At 41.0% G+C, this 13,372-nt stretch overlaps 2 protein-coding genes across 4 annotated transcripts in view; both read right to left on the reverse strand.

Annotated features, from left to right (window-relative positions):
* ANK3 (ankyrin 3) overlaps positions 1 to 13,372 on the reverse strand; it is a 548,067-nt gene that overhangs the window by 40,045 nt on the left and 494,650 nt on the right. The gene's annotated exons all lie outside the window — the stretch shown is intronic.
* Positions 172 to 13,372, reverse strand: part of SLC16A9 (solute carrier family 16 member 9) — a 35,079-nt gene continuing 21,878 nt past the window's right edge. For all 3 annotated transcript variants that reach the window (XM_032768873.2, XM_032768869.2, XM_032768870.2), the window contains 4 exons: positions 5,809 to 5,952; positions 4,307 to 4,402; positions 1,940 to 2,851; positions 172 to 1,330 (listed from right to left, as the gene is read on the reverse strand). In XM_032768873.2, the coding sequence (XP_032624764.1) occupies positions 1,152 to 1,330; positions 1,940 to 2,851; positions 4,307 to 4,402; positions 5,809 to 5,908 (1,287 nt within the window). In that variant the 5' untranslated portion in view covers positions 5,909 to 5,952 and the 3' untranslated portion in view covers positions 172 to 1,151. The remainder of the gene's footprint in view (positions 1,331 to 1,939; positions 2,852 to 4,306; positions 4,403 to 5,808; positions 5,953 to 13,372) is intronic.

The following is a 13,372-nucleotide window of genomic DNA, read 5'->3' on the forward strand; positions in this document are numbered from 1 at the left end:
AGCGCTACTCCTCTCGTCGGGGAGGAGTACAGAAACCGGTTTAAAGAGCCCTTTAATCGATATAAAGGGCCTCGTTGTGTGGACGGGTGCAGGGTTAAATCAGTTTAGCACTGCTAAATTTGGTTTAAACGCATAGTGTAGACCAGGCCTGAGTCAGAGTTTAAGGTGATTTCAAAAATCATATTTATTCCTTGGTTTGAAAGATTTTGGTTCAACAGTTTTTAAACAAACTTCAAAAAGTGTGCAGCAAAATATTTGGAGCTTAGCATCTTAGTTTGCAGTGGTATGCAAAATGATAAGTTTTACCATAATGTTTACTTCAGTTATACAATAGAGGTTTTTCCTCATTAGAATACTTTACAATAAAGCAGGGAACCTTAAAAAAGGAAACATTTACCTTACCATGATATAAGCACCTCATCAATGTATTGCATTCTAGGTGATAAGGTATTTTTTTCAAGCCTCTCATTGTACAACTATTGGAAACCTCTGAAGGGAGACATTAGTGCCATCCTTTCCATTAAGAAAAGGGCCTTCTAATATATTCCAAATTGCTACAGCACAAGATCTTTTTTTCCATAAAAACAACAAAAAAATACAGCTGATAATACAGCAGAATATCCCCATTACTGGGTGAAAAGAAGTTACAGTAGATGGAGGCTGAACACATGGAGTACAGCTACACTGCAATAGGAGAGCCTTGGCACAGCTGTGGCTGGCCTGGGCTAACTGACTCAGGTTTATGGGGCTTGGGCAGAAGGTCTGTAATTTGCAATGTAGACACACATTCAGGCTCAGACTGAAGCCCAGGCTCTGAAACCCAATGATGGGGGTGGCTCTCAGAGCCCAGGCTCAGGCCCACTCCCAAAATATCTATACTGCAATTTTATACCCCATGCCCCCAGCTCAAGTCAGCTGACCCAGGCTCTGAGACTCGGTGCTACAGGTTTCTTATTGTAGTGTAGACAAACCCACAGTCTACAGTAGACAAAGCAAGACCATTCTTAAAAAAATGAATGTCAAGCATCATTGGATTTTTTTCTATTTGTAAAAGGATTTTTGTATTTCATAAATAAGTGGAAAAATTACTAAAACATTTTGCTATATAGTACATAGTATAAAAAGGCATTGAAGTGTTTTCCAGCTGCCATTTAAATACTAGATGCAACTGTGTAGGAGTAAGTATTTGGAGGTGGCTTTGCACTCTGATTATTACAGTTGTCCCAGCATGGCAGAGCTGCTACCAACAGAAGAAGTCCACCCAGCAGAACACAAAGTCCACTAAAGCAGAAAGCAATGTCATATGTCTGTGCCCAGTCATAAAACCAACCTGAAAAGAAAAAGAAAAAAAGTGAGATCAATGATATACAATTGCTGAACATACAGCAGAAATGTATTGAGAATCATCATATTTGAATTCACAACAAAATGTATGGTTTAGTACATAATGTTGTAATGTTACAACATGCAAAACTAACAAATGTAATCTAAAAACTGTTTAGCACAACATGTAATATTTCATCATGTTTATATTCCCCTTACATTAGTCTGGTCAGCTATAAAGAAATGTGTTGTAACTTTCTAAATATTTGCAGCAAAGAATCCTGTGGCACCTTATAGACTAACAGACATTTTGGAGTATGAGCTTTTGTGGGTGAATACCCACTTTGTCGCATGCATCCAACGAAGTGGGTATTCACCCATGAAAGCTCATGCTCCAAAACATCTGTTAGCCTATAAGGTGCCACAGGACTCTTCGCTGCTTTTACAGATCCAAACTAACATGGCTACCCCTCTGATACTTTCTAAATATTTTAATTTCATCATTCTACTATCATCACAACTAAGTAGAACAGACTTCAGTGTGAATTTATTTAATTTGGTACTGAACGGAATCTATAACAATTAGAATTTGACATCACTTAACCCAATATCTTACCAACAATTGGTGGTCCAAGGCTATTTCCAAGTCCAGCGAAGAACATTAATATCCCATATGCATGTGCCAGTTTCTCAATTCCCACAGTCTTTGTGGTTACATATGGAAAAATTGACCAGTTCCCAGTGAGAAAACCTAAAATTCCAGAAAGTATTGCCAACATAATGTAACTTTTGGCAAATGGAATTGCAACCAAAGCCACGCCAGTCATTATTAAGGTAATTACATATAGGTATAAAGTATTAATCCATTTAAAATCTGCCAGTACTCCTAAAACAAGTTTACCAACTGCAGTCATAATCCCTATAATAGAGATAAGAGGCATAACATATTCTTCTTCACTAATGTTTGAACTTCTTGCTACATCTTCCATAAGCAGTAAAGGAGGAAATCCACCAATGTCAAAAAGTAAAATGGCAATAAAAAGTGACAAGAATACTTTGTTTTTAAAAAGAAACAATGTTTCTTCCCAGTAGTTTAAATACAGTTGCCATTTCTTCTTGGCAAGCTGTTTGCAAAAGTATGTTTGTTCTACAACCTTCTGTTTATAAGTGTCTGTCTCTTTTGCATGTATTGATATTAATCCATTCTTATTTAAAATACTGTCCTGTTTGCAATCATGACTGGACATATTATTCACATATTTTTCTTCATTGTAGCCCTTTTCTAGGATGCTTGTATTTTCTTCAACATTTTCCTTCTCATAGTAAATCAAGTATTGATCTGGAACTTTTTCTAGGCATGATTTTTCTGGCAAAGGGGACTCAGAGAACTCCAAAGGTCTCATTAGACTGCCACATGCTAGTATATTTAGAGATAATGCACCAACTATTAGCAAACATCCATCTAGTCCATATAGCTCAATGAGTTCTCTTTGTAATGCTGCATATATAAAAAGTCCAACACTTGAACCTAGAAAAGGAAATAAGATGAGTGTAAGTTATTTCATGTGGTTACCTCAGCTCTCCAATAGCAAGCTTTAATATTAAAAAGACTGTGAAATATAACTGAGAGATAAGGTCTTTCAAGGAAATTGCTCTATTATATTAAGTATATGTATTATCATGGGCTGGGATTGTATGAATGATACAAAATCTGGAAATTATAAGGTATATAGTGAAAATGTATGGACAAGTATGGACTTTTAGGACAATAAGTGTTAAGTGGACTTCCTGGCAAATCCCTAGGAAGAGGTTAATGAACATTATCCAATTCCCACTATGCAAATAAATTACCACAAAGAGAGTCTTTGTCTGCTGATTACCTGTTACAGAAGGCCATGGCCAAAGCCCGAGCTCTATAAAGAAATGGCTGCTCTGGACAGCCATTGTGCTAGTTCTGGATTTAAGACAAATATGAACCTGTAACCATGCAGAAAACCCAGTTATGGGTTTTGAGGGAAAAAAACCTACCAGAGCCCTAGGCTGGAGCGGAGGGTGACCTCTGGTAAACTTTATCATATATGTAGGTTCTTTTCTTGGTTTAATAGGTTTCTCTGTAATGTTTTTACCTTAAGAATGAATGTGCTTACTTAGAAGGAAAATCCACAGAATTATTCTGTCTTCCACACATGACATGACCACCAAAAACAACCACAACTTTAACAAAATTAAAAAATAGTATGGATCAGATCATGCCCTCTCACAGTAAGACACTGGGATGGGATAGTATTTGGACTCTATGCTGCAGGACTCCACACCTGGTCAAAACTGCTCCAGAAGGGGACTCAGAGAAAAAGATAACACAACCCACAGGGCCAGAGGTCAGACAATGTGCACTCTCAACTACACCCTGCTCTGCCTACTCCCATGCTGGCCTACTCAGTCTAAACCTCTTATATGCAAGGATGATGGACAATTCCAGGAGACCAGAGGATGGATGGAACAGGGCTGTGAAGGAGGCTGAGCTAAACTATCTCAAGATATCCACACTTCGTGGATTTCTCCCATGCACATATTTAAGTAGCTTGGTTTGGGTTGTTGACTTCAAGTTTTTTATTTAAAAATAAATAAAAAAAACCCCAAACATTAAACTTTTTAGTGTCCTTTTAAAAGTGAAAACCAACAATGTCTAGAAAAATTTCATTTAAACTACAGCTTTGCTAATTGTCCCCTAATAAGCTTATATAAACAGCAATTCTAATGATAAACAAAGGGTTACATTTTATACTAGCACATCATTTCTGTTATTTTGCACTACCATTCACAGCTATATAGACTACTAACAACTACTGACCCAAATTTTGGCTTTGTTAAAGATATTTTTGACTAATCCTTTCTGATTCTTCATTAGTCACTAAGATCAGCAGTAAGCAGTTTAGGACAAATAATTTATAAACTAGAGATTTGTAATATTTTAAAAACATACCTGTTGAAATCAAACCAAGTGCAAGGCCTCTGCGTTTATCAAAATACTGACAGGTGATGGTTACTGTTGCTGTATATAATAAGCCACAGCCAAGCCCTAACAAATATAAGAAGTTTATCAAAGCAGAAGGCACCTTGTATAACTTTATATATAGTTTACCTTTTTTTGGAAAATTCAAGAACTAGCTAATACTTGACAACATTCAATTAAAACATGTAGAGCAGTATCATTAATGAATATAATTAAAGATTGGATGTGAAGGATCAACCTATAAAAACAATCTTAGGTCTACATTCTTGTTTCCCTCAAGTTACCTTTATTGTTTGTTTTTCCTTACCTCAGATACATTTGTATAAATATGAATTTATCTTTCTCTCCAGATTTAAAAACAGAAACAAAAAACAAATCACCACCAGACTTCTGAATTTTAAAGACTTACTTTCAAAGCACAAGCAATACTTTTTAATCACATGACATAAATTTCGTTTCGTCTGTACCTCCGGATCCAACAAATTGCAAAGACCAATAATGCTCTTTGTATGTTTTCTTAGTCTATATCACAGCTACCTTAATTTTGGATGTACATAGCCAGACTGTCTAAAGCTACTTCTGCCATTTTTTAAACAATAAAGTCATTTTTCAAGACTATTACAATAAAAGGAGCCTAAATGTGAAACTTCAGTATTAATCTTCCTGTTTTCCATATGAATCACATACTCTACCAATTACTACTTCTTCATTGGCTTCCATCCAAACAGCTATAATGACGGATTTCACAAATTACTGGGATGGCTAATTGTATGCCAGATAGTTTAAGATTACAATACTAATCCAACCATTATTAAACAGGAATGCTTCCTTCCTTTGTTTTACTCTACATCGGACTATTTCAAACACAGTGGCTGGTTGCTAGCTAGTTAGAATACTGCAATTTCATGTTATCAGTGTAACTTCAATTCAGTTACATGAAGAAAACGTAAGGTAACTATTCACTTATTTCCTAATGATTTCTGGTTTGTTAACTAAAATTAATGAACAACTATTCCTTCTACTACATGATTCCTTATAAGCTTTTATTCTTATAAATTTACAATGTCACAGCTATGGGAAAGAACTTAAAGAAAGTAGGGTAATAGACAATCTCAGCCTTCTTCCATTACCAATCAACAATATGTAGGAAAGGTAATACGTTAGTTTTGAGACTAATCTTCTGAGGAAACTTCAAAAGCTTTCATGCTTCTTGTATTTGACACTATTGTAACACAATCCATTAATTCTTAAATAAAAAGTTCTCTATTCCTTGATAACTAAGGCCCCAATCCTGCAACTGCAAATGTGCAGCAGACCCCCGTGCCCACACATAGCCCTAAAGTAAGAACTGCTTGCATGAGTCAACATTTACAGAATCTGGTCCTGATTCTGAAAATAACAACCTTTATACAAATTCAGCATTCATTTTCTGAATGATTAGTCTCAATATGAACAACAGTGACATTTCTTACCAACAATAATTCCATATGAAAAAAACAGAAAATATATATTCGGTGCAAAACTGCTCATCATCAGGCCCCCAGCCACCATAAACCCACTGAAGATTGTCATAGGTCTTGCTCCAAAAGAAGATACACATGCACTACAGACAGGACCTACAGCGAAGGGGACAGAAGAGAAGAAAGAAAATAGCTTTTAAATATCAGTCCCAGTAAAAAAGAACTCAAAGGTATTTTTCCAATAATATATTTGGTGTAGTTCTTAAAAATTGTTCAGTATCAGGTATTATAGTCTTCAATACAATACATCATAAACCTACAACGTCACATTGCACTTGCATGTATTATACATTCTTTACAAGTTTCACTCAAACAGTACTGAATGATACTGGAAAAATATGAACATTCTATTTTACATCTTTAATGATATTTTAGAAAAACCTGGTGCTAGAATCATAAAACAACATAGGATAACATTTAAAAACTTCAAGCTCGTTTGTTTGGGTTTTTTTGCAATGTTGTTGTAGCCATGTTGGTCCCAGGATATTAGAGACAAGCTTTCATGCTACACAGAGCTCTTCTTCGGGTCCTGAATGGCTTGTCTCTTTCACCAACAGAAGTTGTTCCAGTAAAAGATATTATCTCAGCTTGTCTCTCTATTATTAATTTTTCCTTACATTCGTAGCAACAGTGCCATCTGATGCTTACACTAAGGCCTGGTCTACACTACGCGTTTAAACCGAATTTAGCAGTGTTAAATTGATTTAACCCTACACCCATCCACACAACGATGTCCTTTATATCTATATAAAGGACTCTTTAAACTGGTTTCTGTACTCTTCCCTGACAAGAGGAGTAGCGCCGAAATCGGTATTGACATGTCGGATTAGGGTTAGTGTGGCCGCAAATCAATGGTATTGGCCTCCGGGCACTATCCCACAGTGCACCATTGTGACTGCTCTGGAAAGCAATCTGAACTTGGATGCACTGGCCAGATACACAGGAAACACCCCGCGAACTTTTGAATTTAATTTCCTGTTTGCCCAGCGTGGAGCACTGATCAGCATGGGTGGCCATGCAGTCCCAAATCCAAAAAGAGCTCTAGCATGGACCGTACTAGAGATACTGGATCTGATAGCTGTATGGGAGGACAAATCTGTTCTATCTGAGCTCCGTTACAGAAGACGAAATGACAAAGCATTTGAAAAAATCTCCAGGCTATGATAGACAGAGTCCACAGCAGGGACTCAGCACAGTGCCACGTGACAAGCGTAACGAAAAGCCAAAGAATCAAATGGATGCTCATGGAGGGAGGGAGGGGATACTGAGGACTCCAGCTATCCCACAGTCCACACAGTCTCCGAAAAGCATTTGCATTCTTGGCTGAGCTCCCAATGCCTGAAGGGTCAAAAACATTTTCCAGGGTGTTTCAGGGTGTATGTCATCAATTTACACCCTTCCCCCGGCCCCAAAAGAAAAGGGAAAAAAATTGTTTCTCACCTTTTTTCAATGTCACCCTATGTCTACTGCATGCTGCTGGTAGACGGGGTGCTGCAGTGCTGAACACCAGCATCCCCTTCCCGGTGGTAGATGGTGCAAAATGACTGGTATCCATCGTCATCATCAACCCATGAGTCCTCCTGGCTGGCCTCAGGTGAGGTCAGCCGGGGGCGCGTGGGTAAAAATAGGAATGACTCCCGGTCATTCCCAGCAGATGGTACAGAACGGCTGGTAACCGTCTTCACCATAGCAACTGGGGGCTGAGCTCCATCAGCCCCCCCCTTCATGTCTAAAGAAAAGATTCAGTACTGCCTGGACTATCATAGCAGCGGGAGGCTGGGCTCCTCTCCCCCACACCATTTAATGTCCTGCCTGGACTATCATAGCAGCTGGAGTCTGTCTCCCCCTAGTCATTTTATCTCACTAAAACCTCAGTGTTTCTTATTACTGCATTCTTTATTACTTCATCACACAAATGGGGGGACACTGCCACGGTAGCCCAGGAGGGTTGGGGAAGGAGGGAAGCAACGGGTGAGGTTGTTGCAGGGGCACCCCCTAGAATGGCATGCAGCTCATCATTTCTGCGGGATCTAACACAGAGCGGCTGCGCTCTCTGGTACTCCAGTACACTTGCCCCATATTCCAGGCAGGACTGACTCTATTTTTAGACAAAACATAAAGAAGGGAATGACCAGGGGAGTTATTCCCATTTTTGTCTATGCGCCCCCAGCCGACCTCAGCGAGGCCAGCCAGGAGCACCCATGACAGCAACAGATGGTACAAAAGGATAGATAACCGTCATCGCCAATTTCCAAATTCAAACGGTTAAAAATGACTGATAATCATCATTTCACCGCCAATTTACAATGGCATACGGTGCAATAAGGATGATAAACATCTCTGCTACCTTGCAAAGGCAAATGAATGCTGCTGTGTAGCACTGCAGTATCACCTCTGTCAGCAGCATCCAGTACACATACGGTGACAGTGACAAAAGGCAAAACAGGCTCCATGGTTGCCATGCTATGGCGTCTGCCAGGGCCATGCAGGGGAAAAGGGCGTGAAATGATCGTCTGCCGTTGCTTTAATGGAGGAAGGATTGAGGGATGACATTTACCCAGAATCACCCACGACACTGTTTTTGCCCCATCATGCATTGGGATCTCAACCCAGAATTCCAGTGGACGAGGGAGACTGCGGGAACTATGGGATAGCTACTCACAGTGCAACACTCCAGAAATCAACGCTAGCCTCGGTACATGGACGCACACCACCAAATTAATGTGCTTAGTGTGGCTGCGTGCACTCAACTTTATACAATCTGTTTTACAAAACCGGTTTATGTAAAATCAGAATAATCCCGTATTGTAGACATACCCTAAGAAAACATCTACTGTAAATTACCTTTCCTCCAAATCTTTCAGGAAATGAAAGACTGACTACAAATAAACTATTTTGATAAGAGATTGTTGTAAAAAGCTTTTCTGATGTTTATTTTAAAACTGGCATAACATGAGGGATTTTTAGTGTAGACCATAGCTGTGGTGCATTGTAGCTGAATTAGTCTAGGACGGTGATCATGAAGCATAGAGGAGCTCTTTTTAATTAATTTCAAAAATAATATAGTAAGTAGAACATTAAAGTAGAGGGTGTTAAAAATCAGATACATGAGTAAGCTGCTGTCTGTTACAGGCAGGGAAATACAGAATGCAAACAGAGTTATATGCAAGTATCTGAAATAATTCCTAGTGGCATCACCATACACCTCTAGTAAGTCCCACTAAATAAGCCTCCTTTTCCCACACATCTCCCTCATCTTTCATGTAAAAGAGGAGGCTATGGAACAGAGCTTTTTTTTAAAGAAAATAAGAGGTAGGAACTGGCACAGTTCAGGGAAATTGCACTGGCCTTTCCCTTCTATGGCCCAGCAAGGGCAACCACTGTAAGCTCCTGATTTCTCAGCTGTCACCTTTCTTGGGTAGAAACACCCATCTCTCCCTGACCAGGGTTTATCCAGGCAGCACAGTTCCCTGCTGAATGGAGTTCACCAGCAAGCTAGACTGTGCTTTGCTTTCTCATCAGAGGCTACAAGCAGGTTAATTCCCCATAGTTGTAAGTTACCACACAGCTCTTTCTAAGACAGCACATTTATTCTTAAGGTGACAGCATTTCAAAGAAAATATATTAAAAGCAATAAAAAGAACCTGCATGTGTGATCATAAGCTTACCAGAGTAATAATACTTGTAACTAGCAACGGCCTTGAGCTGCAAAATTCAAACTCATATCTGAAATTCCGAAGTTTTGAAGTCTTCAGAACTAGGTTTTTAGGCTGGCAAGTTTTAGAGCCAATTGCCATTTGAGAAGATCAAACCTCAGAGTTAAAAGATATTTGGATCTGGCCCATATCTAATTGCAATTCTCTAGAAGTACTATATAGAAGATGGCAGTATGGTAGATTACTACTGTACTAGATGACATTTGTCAAGTTGGTCATGCTTATGTTAAGGGGAAACATGAGGAATTTCCAGAAGATGGGCATTAAGGCAAGGTGGGTAACATAAGGTAAACAGCAGATGTGAATTAGTGAAGGTGGGAACTTAGTACGATTAGCAGCGGTCCTGGCACACGCACAAGCAGTTCTGGGAAGCAGGCTGGGATGGAGTACAGAGCTGGCAGCAGAAGGGAACCATAGGTCAAGTGAAAGGCAGGTCAGAGCTTTTGCTTCTAAAGAAGTTGTTAGTTGTAGGACTCTTCAACGTGGTTTACAGCAGGGCTCTATCCAGGCAAGGGATAAGAAAGAATTAGTGGAAGAAACCAGAAGTTTGATTGTGGAGGCTGGTCAGGGCCGGTGCAACCATTTAGGCAAACTAGGCGGTTGCCTAGGGCGCCCAGATTTGGGGGTGCCGAAAAGCACCCCCGAATTTTTTTTAAATGGTTGAGCAGCCCTGCTGCTAGAACAGAAAGGGAGTCTGAGCTAGCAGCGGGAGCCAGAAGCCCAGGGTGTCCCCTGGGTCAGGGCGCCGCCATGGCAGCCCAAAGGGTCCCCTGGCCCAGGGAAACCCCGGGCTGCCGGCTGCCGCGGAGGCGCTCTAACCCTCGGTCAGGGCGCCGTCACAGCAGCCAGCATCCCAGGGTGTCCCCTGGGTCAGGGCGCGCTGCGGCAGCCAGCAGCCCAGGCGTCCCCTGGGTCAGGGCGCCGCCGCGGCAGCCGGCAGCCCAGGGTGTCCCCTGGGTCAGGGTGCCGCCGCGGCAGCCAGCAGCCCAGGGTGTCCCCTGGGTCAGGGCGCCGCCGCGGCAGCCGGCAGCCCAGGGTGTCCCCTGGGTCAGGGTGCTGCTGCGGCAGCCGGCAGCCCAGGGTGTCCCCTGGGTCAGGGTACCGCCACGGCAGCCAGCAGCCCAAGGGGTCCCCTGACCCAGGGAAACCCCGGGCTGCCAGCTGCCACGGCTGCACTCTGACCCTGGGTCAGGCCGCCACGGCGGCAGCCCAGGAGCCCCCTGGGTCAGGGCACCGCCGGAGGGGGCAGCAGGCAGCTCCTGTGGAGCTGCCGCAGTGGTGCCTGCGGACGGTGGACCGCTCGCAGGCACCACTGTGGCAGCTCCACCCGAGCCGCGGGACCAGCGCGCGGGGCGGCGACATTGCCGTCCGCCTAGGGCACTCAAAACCCTAGCGCCGGTCCTGAGGCTGGTTATTTTGATTTTAGAAGAGGTAAGGAAGCCAGTTGGAAGTTCAACCTAGCTGCTTGTCAAGGGGAAAGGCAATAATCAGCATATTGTGAGGATGGAAGTTCTGCAGTGCAATTAGTGAGGGCAAGTGCTTGAAGTGTTAGGTTGCTGGTGATTCTTGAAATTAATCACTAGACTGGCAAATTAAAATTGGCATGTTTCTTAAAACCACAAGATTTAAAAACAAAACTACACAGGATGTCTGTGTGTTACATAAGAAGTTCTGCTACACTAAAAACATTAGGCAGTGATAACAATTCCATTGAGCAGAGGAATCTGCACTTTTTCATTCTCTAGTTCTTGGTCAGTATACTGTGAACAAGAGAAACAGCACTTCCTTTTCCTTCCTCCTCTTTTTATGAAGGGAATCTCCAAATTCCAAAACATCCTTCTTACAAAACTTCCCGATATGGCTTGGTGGGTCAGTGGTAATTCAACAAAGTACGAGGCAGGAGATCAGAGTTGAAGCAGTAAGCTTGGCCCTTTGCTCCCATGCCAGCAAGCAGTCAAACCATGCAACGCTGTGCAAAGTGCTGCCTCATACTACTCTCTCATAATCTGTAATCTCCTTTGGACCCCATCATGAGCAGCTTTGATAGGGTCCAGAAAGAGCCACATCCAACCTGCCCGCTGGGTTGAAGCTGAGGAACAAAACCAATGGGTTGGTGGAGGAACAGAGACCATTGTTGCCCCTTCCTCCCCACTCCTGAAGAAAAAAATCCACAGCTGCATTATCAATACATTGATGAACCTATTTACCAGCAGAAGGAATGCCAGAATAGCTATTTAAAAGAGACTCCAAGGCTCTTGCTGAAAACAGATGCTTACATTGGGAGACATAACTTTTGTATAAATTCCTTCTGCCACCCCTCACTCAAAAGAGGGTCCAAAAATAAAACTGACAGTTACTCTACTCAGACCTCATATTGACCTCCATAGCTCAGAATGTTTCTCTCTCTCTCTCCCAGTAAATTGACATCCTGTCTCAAAGGACCCAATACCTTTAATTCTAACTTCATGGGATCTTGAACAAGGATATTCTAATAGAAGCATGATATTCTCTAAAAATAATTCAAATACTATAGGCTTCCAGGAAATTATTTATCTCAAAAACTTAGTACAGGAAAAGAAAGTGAAGCCTGAAGATACAGACATGTCAAATATTCTACAATTTCTGAAAGATGCTGTGGCCCTAGGTTTAGGAGCCTATTCCTTAAAGGTCCATTTTTCAGGAGTGTTCTGAATTTATATGCTGAATCTTGTAATACTTCATATTCCCAAATTCTCACATATCAGAAAGCAGTTAAACAGGTCAATCTCCTAGATTATCTATCTTTCTGGAATGGGATTTAAACTTGGTTTTTATGGGTTTCTTCCTTTTCTATCTTCAAAGCCTTGCACAGAAGATATTTACTTTCTGTCAATAAAAATTTGATTTCTGGTAGCCATTATCTTTGACAGGAGAGTTTCAGAGATAACAATACTCTCCATGGAAGAATCACACAGCGGCCTTCACCAAAATAAAATAATTCAAACTCCTTCCTTCAGTAAAGACGTAATTACTTCCTCACGTTTGCTAAACATCTGCAAGACAATCTCTGGCATAAGCTTGATGTCAGGAGATTTATAAATATCCGCCTCATACACAAATAAGAAAATGTTCCTCACTTTTTAATTCTTTCCATCCAAATTATTAAGGACCTTAAATCACCTATAGCTAACTCTAAGGCAAAAAGCCACATCAGAGATCTGCCAGGCAGCCATGTGGCCATCAAGTTCCACCTTCACAAAACACTACTACTTAGATCTTTTGACCACTGCAGACACATTATTTGCAAGGCAGATGCTTCAGTCCAGGGGTCCCTAGACAATTCTTCTTCTTCACAGGCAGCATGGCTTCACCCTGCTTTGCAGACCATCAGTACTAACATCTCCCTCGCTTCATTTTTTCAAATTGCTATTTCTTCTTTGTGATGATTTAGCAGAAATCAGGGTGGATAAAAATCAATGATAAAAAAAATTTAAAAAATCTGATTTTTTTATTTAAATTGGATTTTTTTTGATAAAATGTTTTTGAGGTAAAAACCTATGTAAAGATCATTTTAATTAAGATATCTTTGAGCTATAATGTATCTCATCGTGGAATAGAAATTATAAATTCTAATTATACAGTATGAGACAATGTAGTCATATAATGTTTAAGAAAAGTTTTGTAAATGAGTTCCAATAGTTCATGGATTAGGGACCCAATCTTATAGGGTTCCAGGGGCTTCTGTATAGAAAGATTAACCTAAATAACCTATCTACCCAATGGCACTCGGTGCTCAGTCTGGAGGATACCATCAGAGATGC

This window comes from Chelonoidis abingdonii, chromosome 15, assembly GCF_003597395.2.
Source record: "Chelonoidis abingdonii isolate Lonesome George chromosome 15, CheloAbing_2.0, whole genome shotgun sequence".
NCBI lineage: Eukaryota > Metazoa > Chordata > Testudines > Testudinidae > Chelonoidis > Chelonoidis abingdonii.